The sequence below is a fragment of the Medicago truncatula genome, chromosome 2 (genome assembly GCF_003473485.1).
Source record: "Medicago truncatula cultivar Jemalong A17 chromosome 2, MtrunA17r5.0-ANR, whole genome shotgun sequence".
In the NCBI taxonomy this organism is placed as follows: domain Eukaryota; kingdom Viridiplantae; phylum Streptophyta; class Magnoliopsida; order Fabales; family Fabaceae; genus Medicago; species Medicago truncatula.
This window is the reverse complement of record NC_053043.1, coordinates 13,376,497-13,395,137: the sequence shown is the minus strand read 5'-3', so window position 1 is coordinate 13,395,137 and position 18,641 is coordinate 13,376,497. Positions and strand designations below refer to the sequence as shown.

Below are 18,641 nucleotides of genomic sequence, written 5' to 3'. Positions count from 1 at the left end.
TCCTATAATTGCATGTGCATTAGGTTGTGGCATTTGTTGAAATTGAAACCAAGTCCCATTAGTTTGTCATAGTAAAATATAACTAAGTCTAAATTGAAACCAAATAGATCATTTCATAGCAAAAATAATCTAATGATCATCAATACATCACAGAATTACTACAACTCCATAACTTTAATTCATTTCACTTGTATAATCCATTAATAAGTAAATTAATACACGTGAAAATAGACAAACACAAATCATTCTTATCAATTTTACTATGACCTAAATATTAGACCAACAAAGCATGCCCCATATAATGAAAACAAGGCTCATTAGAACATGGCTTGTAGCTTTCACAGCTTGGTTTTCTTCAGCCTGGATGTGCTCAGCCACATTAAAGTTTCCTACACGAAACAAATATATTATGTGAGTTTAGTGTCAATGTCGTGTTCGGTATCTACTTTGATGCTTCATAAGTCGGTAGATCACAAAACATATTAATCTTTATGGTTTGTTCTCAAATTATAATATGCAATTAAAACATGGTAATCACCTCTTTCAGGGCCATAACCACATCCAGCTAGAATTGTTTCTTTGACATCCTCTAGGGTTGCTCTATTGTAGAATATGAAGTGGCTGAAAATGTTATCAATGCATCCTAGGACCAAATTTGTCTCTGACATACATGGTCCTTCACAGAATGCATCAGTTTTCTCTGAAGGAACATCTAAATTTCCATTCTCAGTTAATCTGTATGACTCTTCACAGCTTTGGTAAATCTGTCACATTTCCAAAATAATACACACATTCAACATCCTCACTTTAAAATTCCTTGCTAGAGTACACTACTCCTAGCTATTGTAAGTAGTGCTGTTAAAATTAACCGGCCCGAATGAACAGACTCGAAAATGTAGAGTTTAGACATCATATTTTGAGCCTGAATTATAAGAGTGCATCATATTGAAGAGTGAATATGAAATTTAGTTATGGAAATTGTAAGCATCGGTCAAACTAGCGTGCAAATTGATCGCACATCAATACTACGATAACATAAACTATTTTATCTACGAAATTTAAATTTTTATAGACTAATTTGCCGATAACTAATCTATACACAATTGATAATTGTAATTATTATCCACAAATTAGTCCTAGAGATGATCTAAGTTTCGTAAGCAAAATAGTCTAACGAAAGGACATTGATGTTGAACTAACGTGCGCAATGTAACATGTCTAATTAACGTGTCACATCATAACATCTAACAAAATTTATATATGGATTTTTTTTTAAAAAATATTTTATAATTCAGGACTTGTTATCTATTGGCCAATTTAAAATTTGAGGTACTATTTTGATCAATGTATACAATTTGATGACCATTTCTGTTATTAAGAGATTTGATGACCAATTTGACTATTCATTCTTGATTCAAAGAAAAGTAGAAACATTACAGGAGGATATAGTGCTTACATATTTATCATTGAAACAAAGTAAGGCTTTTGAGATAATTTGAGAAGGATCACCAATGCCGCCACCACCTCCAATTCCACCAGCACCACCAACTCCAGAGCTGCCGCCGCCGCCACCTCCAATCCCACCAGCACCACCAACTCCAGAACCACCACTGCCACCACCAACCCCCGAACCTCCACCAAAACCAGCTCCACCGCCGCCATTACCACCCCCAACACCACCAAATCCACTACCTATCTGAGTATCACCCTCATCATCATCAGCCTCTCCTGCCAAATTAAATTTTAATTTGATCAAACAAACATTATTTTTTACAAAATAAACATTAAACTCATCTACTTAAGTAAATCACATACCAAAGTTATTCAAATTCAAAAATAAGCAAACATAAAGTAGAGCAAAGACAAAAATCCAACGCCTAACACTGATTCGAAATGTCATTATGGAAAGCTTGTGTATGGTATTAATTCATGCAAATAAAGAAGTTTAATTTTAGTACATTATATATAGCAATGTTATGTAACGTTACACACTTTTGTGGTATGCTACTAGAAATAGTTTTGTTAAAAACCATATGTTAATTCAATTTTCTAGCAACCAACATTACCAACCACTACCTTTTAGCTTTCTTAATCAACTTAACAAAGTAACTAAGCATGCGTGTTAATACTCCGGTAATTACTTGCAAATGTTTTTTCTCAACAAGATTAACCTTCCACAATTAGTTAAGTTTATGGTTTTATAAATATTTAATTAATATGAAAGAGATAATGAGAGCAAATGTTGGGTGAATTTAATAAGAAAATGGAAAATAGTCAAAAGAAAATGAGGACATGGCAGCAGTTGAAGTGCAAGCCAACAACTTATCTTTTCCTTGAGTCCAATTAATCAAACCTAAATTGGTTTCTTTTGATTTCTAATACTTTCTTTACAAGCTAAGGTAACATTTGTTACGGTGGAAAAACATGTGAATTTTGTTTATTTAATCACCACAAATTTTTCTATTTGGTTTCATAATTTTGAAAAATTATTGAAAATAACGAATAAAATCTATAATTTATGAATATAGTGCCTTGGACTGGCCTTACATAATACGTTCTCACAGTTTCCTTTCCTACGTACAATATTCACTCCTAATGTCTTTGTAGTTCATAGTTATAATCATATTAAATAAAAAAAATAATTTTCCTTTGACAGATTATTTATCATTATCAAATTTTAACAATTATCAAGTCTTTCTCACAAATATATATCAGTGAAAATTAAGAACCTAAAGTCTCTTATTCTCAGTTCATAAAATCGATTGAATGATAGTCTCATTTCTTGCTCAGTCTTTCTTCATCAAAATCTTGACAATATTTTATATTTTTAAGATATTGAAGCCTTTCCTTCTTAAAAATAATATTTTATGTTAACAAAAATACACTCTTGAATGTTGATATTTTATCCGACTCTAGTATATTTTTATTGTCAATCATAAAGTTTTTTCCATAGAACAACACCTTCGTTGATAACCAAATGAGAGAAATCCAAAAATCTTCTACCTTATCCAACAATGTATTATCGCCTGATATCTCTAAGGTCTTTCCTATAGAGTAACACCTTCGTTGACAATCAAATGAGCGAAATCCTCTCCCTTGTCCATCAATGTATTATCGCTTGATATCTCTAAGGTCTTTCTTATAGAGTAACACCTTCGTTGACAACCAAATGAGAAAAATCATCTTCCTTATCCAACAATGTATTATCACATGATATCTCTAATAGCGACATGTTCTGGTATTGCATATGTTGTTAACACTCGTAGTCAATTCATACAATCTCCATTTTCCTCTCATTTTGATTCGACCATATGAGTTCTTCTATACCTAAAGCGTTGGTAAAAAATTAATTACTTCTGCATCTAGTTCCATAATTTAGTTGAATTTACAGACCATATGAGTTCTTTATCTAAGGTAGAATATCATTCCTTCAAAAAAAAAATTCGGTGATTAAAATATCTTCTCTTTGATCTCAATATTGGCCATCGTCGAACAATCTTCTCTTTGGTCGATGGATTATTTGTCCACGTGTCATTATGGAATTAGCCTCATAATCGGTCCAAAACAAATTCTTTAATCACATCATTTAATATCATTTCACTTTTAATTTTTTCTTTCATATGTATACACCTAAGTAAAATTTATTTGGAGTAGTGACTATGAAAGAGTGGGTCCTAAATATGGATCTACCACATTTCAAATCCCAAGTTTAACCCCACGTCTTGTTCAAATAGATGGAAATTCCTTGAAAATAAAAAGAAATTGAAATAGACTTTTATTTAACTGCCAATAATCAAAAGCATCAAGTGAACTAATGGTAATATATATACATGAGACCAGCTAGAACATCATGAAATTTATAAAATTAACTCATGAGCAAATCCTTGTGCCAATTGTTGAATCTAATCTCCCTGCAAAATAATTGATGTATGATTAATGAATACATATATGAGTATAGAATATAATTATTAATTAAAATAAAACACATTTTTATTTTTTTTTTAAAAATTACTTGTGATTCATATGATTAGTAGAGTAACTCACGAATTTATCTCAACCAGATGTGCATGCAGGTCTTCTTGGGGGAAGCTGCTGATGTGGAGTTCTCTGTTTTAAAAAATAAAAATAAAAAATAGAGGAAAAATGGATAAATATGCACAAAATAAATAAATTCTAATAATACTTTTAAAAAAATGCTAATAATAATTTAAAAAATGTACCTGTAGTTTTGGTCGTAGGGTCTCTACGGCTGCTGTAGATTGTTGATTCATTCCAGCACCTTGCTGTAGAGATTAAATTCCAACAAATTATATATCCATATTAGAAAATGAATTTTGTTATATGTTTTACTATTTAATTTAAAATTGAAAAATACCTTGCATAATGCCCAGTCTGCTGAATCAAAAAATGCCCTTTCATTATCCTTTTTAACAAAACAAAAAAAAAAAAAAAAGAGAAGGAAAAATCATTAGATTCAGTTGGAACTTGTTAACAAAAAAAGTAAAACAATGAATGGGTGAATTATTATTCAATTATTGTATAAAAAAATGTTGTTTTTTCAATATAGGCTTACTTTGGATATCAAAGGCTTTTTCTTTGGGACAAGCCCACCATACTTCTTGCCCACGGATGTTGACTAATTTACAAAAAAAAAAAAAAAAAAAAAAAGAAATTATTTCCAACAAAAAGAATTAAAAGAAATATTTTATTCAGTATTATAAAAGTTAGGGACAAATCTCACCAACCACAAGATAAATTCAAGACATTGTTAGTGCAAGAAAAGGTATACATTATACAACAGTCAATGGTTGTTAATTTCTTATGTGTAGTAGGGAGAGGATATTCTAGAAGATCTAAATTATATTCTTTCTTTTTTTATATATAAAAAAAGAAAGCAAGAATTAATTATTATTGGCATGAGAAGCTCATGTTTGGGAGAAATAAGGTTCACATGATTTGCATGATAGCCCTACAGCCAGTTAGGCTTGTTTTGTTTTGTATAGTGAATTTTTCTTTGTTAACTATGTTGTGACATCCTCATAATGTAGGGACCCCTTAGAACTTTCTAACCGACAATTTAATTGGATCCCCAAAAATATCTTCATGCTAAAATCTCTCACCCTTTTTCTTAATTTTAAAAAAGCTTTATAAACTTATTGTGAAAGCTGTAAATAAATATAAGTAGGTATAAATTAATAATAACAATATATATGCCCTTTTACAATGTAAATGTATGTATCTAGGTCATGAAATCCTCTAAAAAAATGTAGATCATGAATAATGAGCAACTGTAAAAATTATAAAATCATTTATTTATTGGACACATGGAAATGAAAGTAAAACATGGTCAAACGTGAATTCACACAATATTCTATTCTATGTTACTATAATTTGTATGATATGACTGCTACCAGAAACTAGACAACCAATATAATTTCAGATCGCCTAGATGCATGTATGATAGACACAATTGAAGTACTAAGTACATGGTACAAACATGATGAAAAAAAAGAGTACGTTGGTACAAGTAATGTGCACAATTGGAATTCCACATGTGCATGTATCTTTTTCTCCTTTAATTTTCGTTACCATTTAAACATTGTGATCAGGATTTGAACATTAGTTCGCCACATTACAAGAGATTAAAATGTGTTTATTGTAGTTTCGTCATTTCTTTTTAGTCGCATAATATTAACGGGTGTATATTTAATGTGAAAATATAAGGTGAGAAATTGAGATTATAGAAATGTGAAAAGTATTTCATGTATCTATATGGTTAAATAAATAAACCAGATGAGTTGAGGTTAGGTTATGTACCTCAATGTTATTGGCAGCAAAATATTCTTCTCTGTTAAACTCTGCCATCTCCTTTACCTATTCAACAAAACAAATTGATATACCATACACAAATCAAAACATTCCATTTAATGAAGATTGATCAATTAATATATAAAATATGTAAGCATTAATTTGAGTGCAAAGTGAAGACTCACCCACAAAAGCAAGATGAAAGATAAGGTTATAGAGAAAGAGAGAGCAAAGAAATCTCCAAAATCAAGGTAAGAGAAGTTGCTATAGTAAATGGTGTAGAAGCATACCCAATTTTTATAGCATATAAGTGAAAACAACATAGAAAATAAAATAGGAAATAATGAAAAAGAAAAGTGTGATGTTGATAATTACCTTGTGGTGGGAGCAAGGTAGAGATGCAAGAGAAGAGATAAAACCCAAAGAAAAAAGATAAAAAGTAGAGACAAAGAAGAGAGGTTTGAGTGAGAAGGTTAGATAAGAATATACATCCACACCAAATGCTAAGATATATTACATTTATAATAATTATATTATACGAGGAGAGGCTAGGAAAGAAGCTACAAAATGGCATAACAATAATGATATAATAATATGAATCATTTAAATTTGGATATTATATATCAAATATCCAAATTGCATACATTTCTATGTGGATAGATAGGCAGATAAGACGTTTTGATTTTTGTACTTTGTGTGGACATTTTTGAATGGCTTGTTTAGCATAATTTTTTAATTTTGAGATTTCTTTTCCCTCTAAAGTTGGAAAGATATATTCAATTAATTAAGTATGACCATATTGAATTGAATTATTATTAATATACTATACTATGTTTTGTTTTTAAAATTCAAAGTTGAAAAAAGCCAAGATAAGAGACTAAAAGCTTTATAACCATTGGATGTCGTAGTTTATGCCGTTAGGATATCACCATCGATTGGCCATCTCATACCCTCAACGTACATTTTTTCACGTTACAAATCATCAACGTTACCGACACTTTCTTTGTTTAAAATTTTACCCAATGTATAACCAATCATATCATACAACTTTGAAATCGCGAATTTCCAAGTTAAAATTTTACCCTCAACGTACATTGTTTAATATACCTAATATCAGCGATGTCCGGTTTAACTCTTGTAAAAAAAATTGTTTAGAATTAAACTCTGTAATTTAAAGATTCTTTGATTTTTTACCACATTAAATTACAAAATTTCAGGTACTTTCGCCCATGTAATTTGAAAGAATTTCGATTTACCCCCTGCCATATCATAGATTTTGTAGTCAAAATTCATGTAGGTACAAAACCAAATAATCTTCAAATTACAGGGCGTTGAAATCTAAACAGTTTTTTTACAGAAGGGTAAACCGGAAATCGCTAATATTAAAGATGCCAAAGACCATTTTTGATCCTTTTAGTTTGACATAATTTCCAAGTTAGTCCTTTAAGACACAAACCAAGAAAAACCATAATTTCTAAGACATGTTTCAGGTATGTAACATGCATCGGAAATTAGGTTAGTGTGCTGAATAAAGTAGATTCCTTGTACCCACGTGTTTTATTCTTTGTTTATTTCATGGTTGAGCATAGGTGGTTGGACTAAAACTGTCATTTCTGTGCATTTTCTGGAGTTGGAAATAGGGAGATAGGACTAAAACTGCAAAAAAAAACATATAGTTTAAGGACGATTTTGTTCGATTTAAAAAAGATATGACCATTTTCATGAGTTGGTCAAAATGGTAGGACAAAAAGTGTAATTAAACCTACTTTATATCATCACCTTTTATCAATACTATCCATTTTGGCACATCAGGTACCCTGATAGGCTAAAAAATTAACATAAATGTTCATTAACTATGAAACCTTCATTGGAGATACACTAAAAGGTTGAAGAAAACTTAATAAGTTACACAAAATAAATGAATGATATTTATGACCATGAAAATCAAAATAAATACAATAGCAATTGAAATTCTGGCACGTTAGACTTAAGATGTTCTACGCGATGTTCCAACATCAGTTACACAGAACACGGATGTTGAATAAGATGATCAGAACATTAAGCTAACAGATATAAAATATAACAAAAATAACAGACAGGAAAGAAAATGGCAAAGTGAGTTTGTTAACCCAGTTCGGTGCAATGTCACCTACTATGGGGGGCTACTAAGCCAGGAAGAAAATCCACTAGTGTAGTCCTTATTCAAGAGCTCTCAGCAAACTCCTCGTTTGCACTAATGACCTAGGACCTACCCGTACTGACTTCAATCAAGGAACTCCTAGATCTGAGATCCCATCTCACTCCCTTCCAAATGATCACAGCCCATGTGATTCTCAGTTTACAGACACAATCAAATGAAGTTACCTTCAAAACAAAACAACTAACAACTGTTCTTCACAGCTTTGGTGTAGTTTACAATTTACCCAACTCTTTGCTTAAAAGCTTCAGAGTAGTGCACAAGTTACAATTCAAACACAGTCCTAAACATGCATCAAGATGATAAACGAAAGGCTCACAAATAACAGACTCAAAACCCTAAACAATCTATTCTTCAAAATGACGGCTTGAATAATTCTTTAGGTCTTCCAGTCTTGTTTAAATACTGAAGCAATATGGGTCAGTACACTTTGTTGGGCTTCAGAACAATCGGTGATCCATTTCATAAACAACAGAACCAGAAAAGGAAACTCTTAATATGTAGGCAAATTATTAGGAACATCCTGATCACCTCCAAACTTTCCTAAGTAGATAGCACATTCTTAGGAAATCACAAACGATCTGATTCTGTGCTAAAAGCACGCAACTTGACCAACAAGAATAAAGGCGTGGATTCCTCAAATAAAATAACGCGTGTGAAAAACAAGGCAAGGTGCAGGTCAACTGAACCATTCCAAGATGTTGGCACATCATGTCCAACATCTCACTTGAATATTTGTTTTAGGCAAAAGTGAAGCCAACATACAAATATCCAACAGTAATTGATGATAGGAAGTTGTATATGGTTTTAAATATCCTTTTAGAGTCAATTTAGAGTTCAATTGACATTTTTTATTGTATTTTAGTATAGTTTTTGTAAAAGATTCAACAATAAGGCATACAAGGGCAAAAACGGTAAATTGACTTGAAACTATCAAAAATCATCCAAATCAGACAACTTTATGATCGTGTTATGTTTGTTACAAGGTTTACCATCCAAAATTTTTAGGGTATTGTTGTTACAAACATTTAAGTGAGGAAAAATAGGACAAGGAATAAAGAAAATATAGTCTTCAGCCTTAGCAGAATGTGTGATAAATGTTATGCGTTGCATGTCGTGCAACTTGAAGGAATTCTGAAGTGTGCAGTTACATCGCAACATGCGATGCACAAAGGCCAATGCGTGTTGCGCACTAGTGGTTACAAAATTATGTGGTTACGCTTACCCATAAAAACAAAAATCCTAACTCGTGCAAAAACAATACGTGACATCCAGAAGAAGGCAGAAACATGATTTGGGAAGGTTAGGAATGACCGGAGCCATTTAGGTGCCAATAAATAATAAACATGTGATCCTTTAGTCAAGCATTTCTTTTCATATAGGTTATATTATGTGATATATGCTGGTAAAAAGAGGAAGCTGGGGGGGGGGGGGGGGGGGGATGCTTCTTCCGATTAAAAAGATTATTAAAGCATGATTTTGAAATTCTCTTTTAAAAACGTATGACTATTTAGATTCATGTGCAAAGTAATAATGATGAGAGTTATGCAATGTGATATTCAACATTGCAGTGTAATCAATCAAAAGTTAATACACTTAATAATGCATAAAACCTATGGCTATTTCAATTCAAACCTAATCTTCAACAAAAAAAAAAATCACCACACAAGATATTAACAACTTTGATATATGAGAAGAATTATTGACAAGTTAATTTCTAAGATGTAATGTGATTTATTTGAATGTGTATTGATCTCAATCATTGATTAATTAAGATTAGATTTATGCAAAATAATCAATCACATTCATATGGTAACTAAGCTAATCAATGATATCATTGTTGAAATTTGGAGCCTTACTCATCCTTACAAAATAGGCTTGTAAGGTGAGGATTGTCTCCTCTTATCTATCCAATCTGAGACTTGAGTTTTTCCCAATAATCATAAATCAGGGTAAATTTGCTGAAATTAAAAGAATAAGGAAATTAGAAAACCTTATTTATAGAGGTTCCCCTTTTCATTCTCGCTATGGTACGTCCTCCCTTCGTAGAAGAGAACTCATCTTCTACTAGTTTCCACTATAATGCTGAAAATGTTTACAAGTGTATGATTACAAACTCTCCTTTGATTCCTAATCATTATGCTAAGAAATCACACAAAGAATATAATCTTCAAGCTCTCTTGAAATTGGACAAACCATACGGTCTTAAAATCTCAAGCTTGCATATGTAATCCTTCAATTTTCTACTCTGAGAAATCTTCTTTGTTGAAAGTATATAATTTTTTTTTCACTACTTTTTTTAAGTTTTATATATTATTTAATTTTCATTGAAAGTATATAATTTTTTTTTTTTTACAATATCTTATAAATAACTTAAATTCAGGGCTACACATTTAGCATTAATTACATGTGATTGGAGGGAAAATTTAGGTTTAGGTATAGCAAAACTAATAAGCTTTAAGAATAAGTGAAGTGATTCGCCACTGCTCTTAGGCACTATGAAACACCGCTTTTACGCTCAATGGCAGATTAACTACCATTCGTTAGTCTAAGATTGGACCGTAAATATATTCCTAAAGGCACAGACGCCCTCCGGAAGGGCTAGGGTGCCCTCCCGAAGGGCCCCCTGAAGCCTAGGCGCATCCCTTTCAGGGCACTGCCTTAATAGCTTCCTAGAAACACGAAAACAAGCTCACAAACGGCTATAAATACCCCTTTTGGGATCATTCTCAAGACACCACAAAAACAGACTAAACCTAGTTTCTAATATTGTACTCACGGTTGATGCCGTCTATGGGAACCTCAGTAAAACTAACCTAGGCCACACCTCTAAATCGTAATCGGGATTTAGAGAACCATAACACTAGAGCTCTCAAAACGGGCGGCCCGGCCCTAAACGGGCCGGCCCTAACGGGCTTCAGGCTTTATCGGGCCGGGCCAAAAAGCCCGGTTGAAAAAACGGGCTTGAAATATACTACCCGAGCCCGGCCCTACACGGGCCGCGGGCTAACGGGCCGGCCCGTATTAAAAATTAATTTTTTTTAATATAAAAAAGTACTATAAAATGCTCCTATAGTTTTTTTTATAAATAATTTTTTAATATGTTTAAATAATGTCTAGCACAAAAATAAATTGTAAACATTTTCGTACACTAAAACGGCGAGAAAAATAATTTAAATAAATTAGATACGTTATGGTTATAGATATTTACTTCCCAAAAAAAAAGTTATAGATATTTATATATTTGATCTTTAGAATTATAAATAACGAAATGAGTAAATATAATTTTATATTACATTCATATGTGTTAATTCATTGAATTTTCACTTTTATTTTTTACTTTGATAATCAACAAAGAAAAGAATTATTTGAAAAATATATATAATTTATAGGATTTTTTTGTTATGCGGGCTACCCGCGGCCCGTTCGGGCTAGCCCTAATGGGTACCGGGCTTTTTAGGGCCGGGTTAAAAAGCCCAATTAAAATTCGGACTCAATATTTAAAGCCCAAGCCCTATAATTAATCGGGCTAAACAGGCCGGCCCGTTTTGACAGCTCTACATAACACAAGTTAGAATGGCATCCTTCATCACGATCCGGAAATCCTTTTTTTACTACCTCATCACCCACGATGATCGAATCCTCCTATCATGACGCCGTCGAGGCCATGAAACTTCAAATCGCACAGCTCTGTCTAATCATCGACACCGCTAAGAATCATGTCGCTATGAACCGTACCAATCGTTGTCTTTGAAATATTGGAAGCTACAAGTTTTTTAGAAACGTTTGTTTGAGAAGTGCGATTAATTATCCCAATGGCTTCAAGTCCTAATCAGCAACACCGCCGGTGGAGAAAAACAGGTGTTTTCATTCTAATTCCCATCGATTGTTTTGATTTTGGATATGGGCTATCATCTTTTCTTTTACTCATGAATTTCATGACTCTCTGTGTTTTGCTAGCACATTTGTCAGTTTTTGAATTTGATTCAATCTATGGCATGTAATTTGTAGGAATTTTAATTTATTAATTATTTATTTTAAAGGGTTATTATTAATTTTATTAATTATTATAATTAATTAGTTTCTCTTGACCAAGTATGTTGGCACGTTTTTTCTATTCCTATTTTTCAGTTACATTACCGTTTGCAAGTTTGACTAAAGACTCTCTACTATTCCAATATTTTCGGTTTCAATTTCCCATTTAAATAGGAACTGATTTATACATGGATATAATATAGAGATATGTGGGTTTGTGGAAAGGAAAACACCAAAAAAGAGAGAGAACGGAGACATGAGTTGCAGAAGTATTTCTTGCTTGCTTCGGTTTCATCTATAATAACAATATATATATATATATATATATATATATATATATATATATATATATATATTAAGTTCCCTTAAACATCCAATAGTGGTTCATGTGCCCTTACTAATTCACGTGTAGTGTTAGTGAGAGGTGGCTGTTTTATCCTAGAGAGCGCTAGCTTTGAGGCCAACTGCATCAGGTGATTGACCTGTGGTGGTGAAATGCTCTTAAGCCCAATACATTTGCATGCCTCATCCAACGACCGATAAATTCTTCATCTCTTCTTTATTTTACTGCGAATTATATATTATAACTGCTACTATGTTTCTTGATTTCTATTGCTATTTATTAATTAATTCTATGTCAATTTTCCAACAATCTCTTGCTAGCACCGCACTTGAAAGCATTTAACAAGTTTGCAATGATGCATTTTCTTTTCCATAGTTTAACGGTAAGTGGTTCAAGTAGAAATTGTTAAAGATGATAAAGTATTAAAGATTAATATGTATAAAAGGATATAAATAAAAAATAAAAAAACAGAAATAAATAATAAAAGCATATGAACCAAACTTATTTGTTGGATATAAGTGTACAAATCTTATATGTTTTAGAATGTGTTGTTATATATATATATATATATATATATATATATATATATATATATATATATATATATATATGCTCCTCCATATTAGTAATTATCGTACTACTACTCTCTTCTCTGTTTATATGGTCTACACGATCCCCATTCCCCATGGATTTTTCATATTAGAACAATTTGAAAGTTGCAGAGAAACAATAACCAGTAATCGTATTTATCTCATTGTTTTCTCATTGCCCCTTGAAATAGATAGCATGCATACATACATTGGCGGAGCCAGGAATTTCAGAGTCTGGGCGAAAATTTATCGCAAATTCATATGTGACATAATATATATAAATATCATCATTTTTTCTACAAAAGTACAGTTTGAAATAAGAGAGATGAAATATAATCTGTCAATAGTGTGCTAAATAATATTATGAGGTAAATGCCCTTTCTAGGGATGTCAGTGGGGATTTTTCAGAGCGGATCCCCGCGGGGATTCCCCATTCGGTGCCCCATTTTTGAGGAATTTTCCCCCGCGGGGGCGGGGAGAAATATTCCCCCGTAGACATTCTAGGGCGGGGATCGGGGAAGTATCCCCCGCCCCGTGGATTCCCCGACCCCCGTGAAAATACTGTAATGTCCTTGTGTTTTTAAAAAGCTTTAATATTTTTCAGTGGGTTTTTGGACTTTTCATATATGGTTTAATAAAATAAAAAAAAAATGTAAAAGAATGGTTTTGGTTGTTATTACTGAACCCGTATCACAATCTCATCTCATCTCATGGGTTCCAAACCCAACTGCGCCTCCGAATCTCCAATCTTTCGACCTTCACTGATCTAAGTTTCATTTTACGCTTTGTTTCCTCTTCTTTGTTTTCCGCAAGCGAGATCCAGATCCAGATTTGTTTTTTCTTCTAGGTTTTACGCTTTATACTCCTGGGTTATGCTGCAGATCCAATTTTGTTTCTTCTTCTATGTTTCTTCATCTATACATACTTTAATTTTTTCTTCTATGCATACTTCATTAGCTTCTGAAGTGAAAAAGCTATTGCAGAATTATTATGTATCAAATGGTTCATAGAGTTGTAACATAACCAATTCCTGAGCAAGTTTTTGCAAATTAAGAAGACATTTCTGTATAAATCAGCTTTAATTTGGGACAAAAAAAATAATGGGGATCCGCGGGGACGGGGATCGGAGAAAATGTTCCCCCGTGGCGGGGATCGGGGACGGGGACGGGGACGGGGAACCAATACACCGGCGGGGCGGGGATCGGGGAAGTATCCCCCGCCCCCGATCCGCCCCATTGACATCCCTAGCCCTTTCCGAGACCTCTTTATGGTGAATGTTCGAATAATATCAACATCATCAAGTGACTTGAATATCTCTCGCTCGGTGTAACATATCATCAAGTTTGGGAGGCAAACAATCCCGCCAAGGACGAGATTAACAAAAGGAAAAATACACCAAACATCACGCCGAAATTTAAATGTGAAAACATAGAGAAGCAATTGTATCGCCATTAAGAACATGAATATGAAGTGTTGAGTTATCCTAACCTTTTTCGCTCTTTGAGATTTGTTTTGCAGTTTTTTAACGAGGCACCCTACTTTCTAGAAATCTCCTTCTATTTTCATTTGCGCAAAAATTATTACCACAAAGATATGCAAAATAGTCTTCATTCAAGATTGCCTAAAATGTCAACCCTTATAAATGGCTCTAACGCGGCCAAAAGCATCAACCCTCGTAGCGGGATCTGACATCGCCTAAAACGTCAACCCTTATAAAGGGCTCTGATGCGGCCAAAAGCGTCAACCCTCAGAGGGGGCTTTGACATCGCCTAAAATGTCAACCCTCATATAGGTTTCTGACGCGGCCAAAAGTGAAACACCCTCAAAGAGGGCTATGACATTGGCAAAAATCAACCCTTATAGGGGGCTCTGATGGCACCAAACCTTCAACAAGAATTAGTTTCAAAAAGAAGCAAAATATCGTCCCATATCCCACATAATTCTCCACGCATAAACTTCATAAACAATACTCTCTTCAGAAAGATCATAGAGCAAGTAACAAAAATAAGTAAACAAAGTTGAGAAAACAACTACGACGTTTGTTCTGACAACTATTTAATAGATACGCATAAAAGAAAACGACAAAGAGATGATAAAAAAATGGCCGAGTACAAAAGTCACCACAAAGAAAGAGAGAAAAAGCATATATCTCGAAATCTTTATAAATAAATCAGGATCACAACCAAAGAAGATTCACGCAGATGTACGAACGATGAAAGGGCATAACACGGAAAAATGAGGAAGAAATGAGAAAAAAGACCCTTTTTATAACCTAACATTTAAAGTCGCCTCGAGAATCACGTTAAGCTTTCGCAGTAAGTGGAGACATGTGGCGCAGAACACCGATATTTAGACACGTCAATACCAACGAAAGGTAACCACATATTTGAGTTGTTGGATCATACCAAGACTGGGTGAACTCGCCCATATACTCCCTCAGAATCTATAAAGCTTGCCAAATCCTAGTAACAAAATCGTTCCCGCCTTCGAAAATTCCATCACTTCGCCTTATCCTAAGTCTCGTGCTTGGGGGGATGTGGACTGTAACACCCCGTTTTCCCAATATGCAAATTTCTTAAACAATTATCAGAGTAAAAACCATAAACGGGATATCACATAGAAACGTAATCCAAAACAGTTAAATAATGATTTAACCTTCACAAATTATCTTTAACATAGCAGCGGAAAATCATAATCATAATTCGTAAAACGATTTTGGCACGCAGGCCCAATAAGTATCTCAAAAGAGTTTATCAAAACATAAGCAGTTCACGTAAAAGAATGAAGCATGTTATGGCATATAACCTCATCCCGTTACGTATCAGAGCGACCTAGACGACACAGTGAAGGCAAGGCCAACTCACGAAGCAACTGCACACTAAGCACGATCACCTGCAAGTTACCCATACGAAGGGCAACATTTTCAAGCAGAAGGGGTGAGATTTCATAATAAAATAACATTAATCAATGTAATTGCGAATCATAATTAACATCATAAACATTCCATTATTAGCTTTGCATAAATGCTAAACAGTTATCACGTAATCATATATCCAATTCATTATGAACAACGAAACATAATCAAATAACACTTATCACATAATCACATATTCATTCATTATCAACAAGGCATCTTAATCATGACAATGTGACAATGCTCCTAGACTCCTTATATGCATGTGGTACCAATCGTCATCATAAGTATTAATATACTTTAATCGTGCGGAGGACAAAGCTCCTATAAAACGTGCGGAGGACAAAGCTCCTAATTTTCGTGGTGAGGACTAAGCTCAATGATATGCTATGCATGGACACATATGAACAGAACATCATAATCATCGTAATCATGTGCATTCAATAACTTGATGCAAAACGTCATCATTTTCATTATATTCATATATAAACATTGCATACTCAGTTAAATAACAGCAGCAGCATAGTCAAGTCGCATAACAGCAAGGAGATATCAATATATCAACAACAATTTACTAGAATCATAATCATTTCAATTATATCTTACATATTGCATAATACCTTAATCATGCTCAAATAATATCAACTTAACTCAATAGCTTTACAGACTGCATTAAACGTTATCATAAGGTTTCATTACCAATTAGGGGTTCACTCTGGACCAAAAAGTGCGACACAGATCGCACAAACACATAATCAAGTTCATCCTGGTTGTACTCGCGAGGCGAGAGTACTTACTCGCCATGGCGAGCACCACTCAACTCACAAACTAAGCTTGTTCTGGGTTCCCTCTGATCCTACATTCATTCCTAATCAATACTAGGTAAGTTCAGGTACTCGAAGGCATACAAGATTCAACTAAAAAGGTCGAAACACGAAATATGACATGCACTCTGCCTAAGCTCGCGAGGCGAGGAAGGTTGCTCGCCATGGCGAGTTGAACCAAACAACTCGCGAGGCAAAGGAAAGGGGCTCGCGTGGCGAGCGATGAAGTTCATCACTCGCGAGGCGAGGATCATCACTCGCCGTGGCGAGCGATGAACAGAAGCACGGGCAGACTAGGGTTTTTCTCAAAAATCCAACACACAACATGGTTCAAAGCCTAATTTTGATTCCAGAATTCATCCTAAACATGTTCTAAGGTTATAGGACGGTTCTTACATCAATCTAAACAAGTTTTACCGTTTGATCATCAATTTTTAGGGCTTTAACCTAATTCCAAAACTTTTCTAAATCAATCCTAACTTTGTCAATTAATCATCAGAATTACAACAATCAATGCTATTGAATTACTAGTCTCACCCTTACCTGGTTATGAAGAAATCGCAGCTCTCTCTATGCTCTTCTCCCTTCTAAGCTTTTTCTCCCTTTTCCAAAAGTTTTCACGTACAATGAGTTTCTAAAATATTAGGTCTTCTCCTGTTTATACCTCTTTCTAATAACTTATCTTATCTCACTTCCTCCCCCAAAACTATCTAAAATATCAAAACAGTCCTCAACTAAATATTTTATATTATTTTCAAATCTTTATTTTATTTAACAATAAAATAAATCTCATATCATAATCAAATCCTTCAATACTCATAACTTAACACGTCATCGATCAAATCATCAAAACATACCAAAATCATGCATATACTATATAATTATCATATAATCGCCTAAACTCGATTAAATAAACGATTAAACGAAAGTGGGCGTTACATGGACCACCAATCCATCCCTTCGGGCACATATCCCTTCCAGAAAGGCTCTTTAAAGCTAGCAAAATCCCTTCCTGAGACATCATACGACATAATATCTAAACAAAGAAATTGATCACTTCGCCTTCTTCCAAGTCTCGTGCTTGGGGGGATGTAGACTGTTAATTTATTCCTAAAGGCACATACGCCCTCCAGAAGGGCTAGGGCACCCTCCAGAAAAGCCCATGAAGCCTAGGCGTGTCCATTTCAGAGCGCCGCCTCAATAGCTTCCTAGAAGCCTGTGAAAAGACTTAAAAACTCATCTTACTTGAGGCTTAAGTCACGCGAAAACAAGCCCACAAAGGGCTATAAATGCCTATATTGGGATCATTCTCAAGACATCACAACAACAGACTAAACCCTAGTTTCTAATATTATACATGTACTCACTGCAAGTACAAACATAGTTAATTGTCGTTTTAGATGCAAACATGTATATACAGGAACAAAAACACTCCTATGGCAGCTTAGTATCGTAGGAAGATCAAATCTCAACAATATTAAACAAGAAAAAAAATCCAATATAATCAACAAAAGATATTTCTTATTATAAAGTATTTGAAGGGCACCATCTCATGCTCACTTTTTAATCAATGTTGTCACCAAAAACAATTTATCAGAAAACATTTCCATCGATAAGCCATTCGATCATAATACTTCACTCCAATTCAATCTATACCACTAATAATGATAAAAGTTGAAAACGTGTTTCGCATTTTGTTGTTTAAATATCTCAATGAATAAGTCAAGGAACGGTAAGATAGTACACCATCTGGCTACTATTATAAGCAAAAAATTAACAGTTTAAATTTATTTATTAAATGATATATAATAAAGATTATATACATAAAAAATTGAAAGAATCTAAAATATAAATTTTTATTTATAATAATAATTGGAGGGTGTCCTAGAGTAAATAAGTGGCAACCAAATGGAAAAGCTCAAAATAAACT

At 33.5% G+C, this 18,641-nt stretch overlaps 2 protein-coding genes across 3 annotated transcripts; both read right to left on the bottom strand.

Annotated features, from left to right (window-relative positions):
- Positions 1-111: 111 nt before the first annotated feature.
- Positions 112-2,013, bottom strand: LOC11410241 (keratin, type I cytoskeletal 9). Its single transcript, XM_003594750.4, has 4 exons — positions 1,816-2,013; positions 1,457-1,728; positions 539-764; positions 112-389 (listed from the first exon to the last, which is right to left on the bottom strand). The coding sequence occupies exons 1-4, from the start codon at positions 1,898-1,900 to the stop codon at positions 268-270; spliced, it is 705 nt and encodes a 234-aa protein (XP_003594798.1). The 5' UTR covers positions 1,901-2,013; the 3' UTR covers positions 112-267.
- Positions 2,014-3,752: 1,739 nt separating this feature from the next.
- LOC11413920 (uncharacterized) lies at positions 3,753-6,347 on the bottom strand. 2 transcript variants are annotated; one of them, XM_013607660.3, is made up of 8 exons: positions 6,184-6,347; positions 5,994-6,072; positions 5,818-5,874; positions 4,574-4,636; positions 4,376-4,423; positions 4,221-4,283; positions 4,045-4,107; positions 3,753-3,911 (listed from the first exon to the last, which is right to left on the bottom strand). In XM_013607660.3, exons 3-7 carry the CDS (start codon positions 5,863-5,865, stop codon positions 4,054-4,056), a joined length of 276 nt encoding a protein of 91 aa, XP_013463114.2. In that variant the 5' UTR covers positions 5,866-5,874; positions 5,994-6,072; positions 6,184-6,347; the 3' UTR covers positions 3,753-3,911; positions 4,045-4,053. The 2 variants fall into 2 exon arrangements, with proteins under 2 accessions (XP_013463114.2, XP_024631827.1); XM_024776059.2 differs by lacking the exon at positions 5,994-6,072 and having other exon boundaries at positions 6,184-6,342.
- Between the last annotated feature and the right edge of the window lie 12,294 nt (positions 6,348-18,641).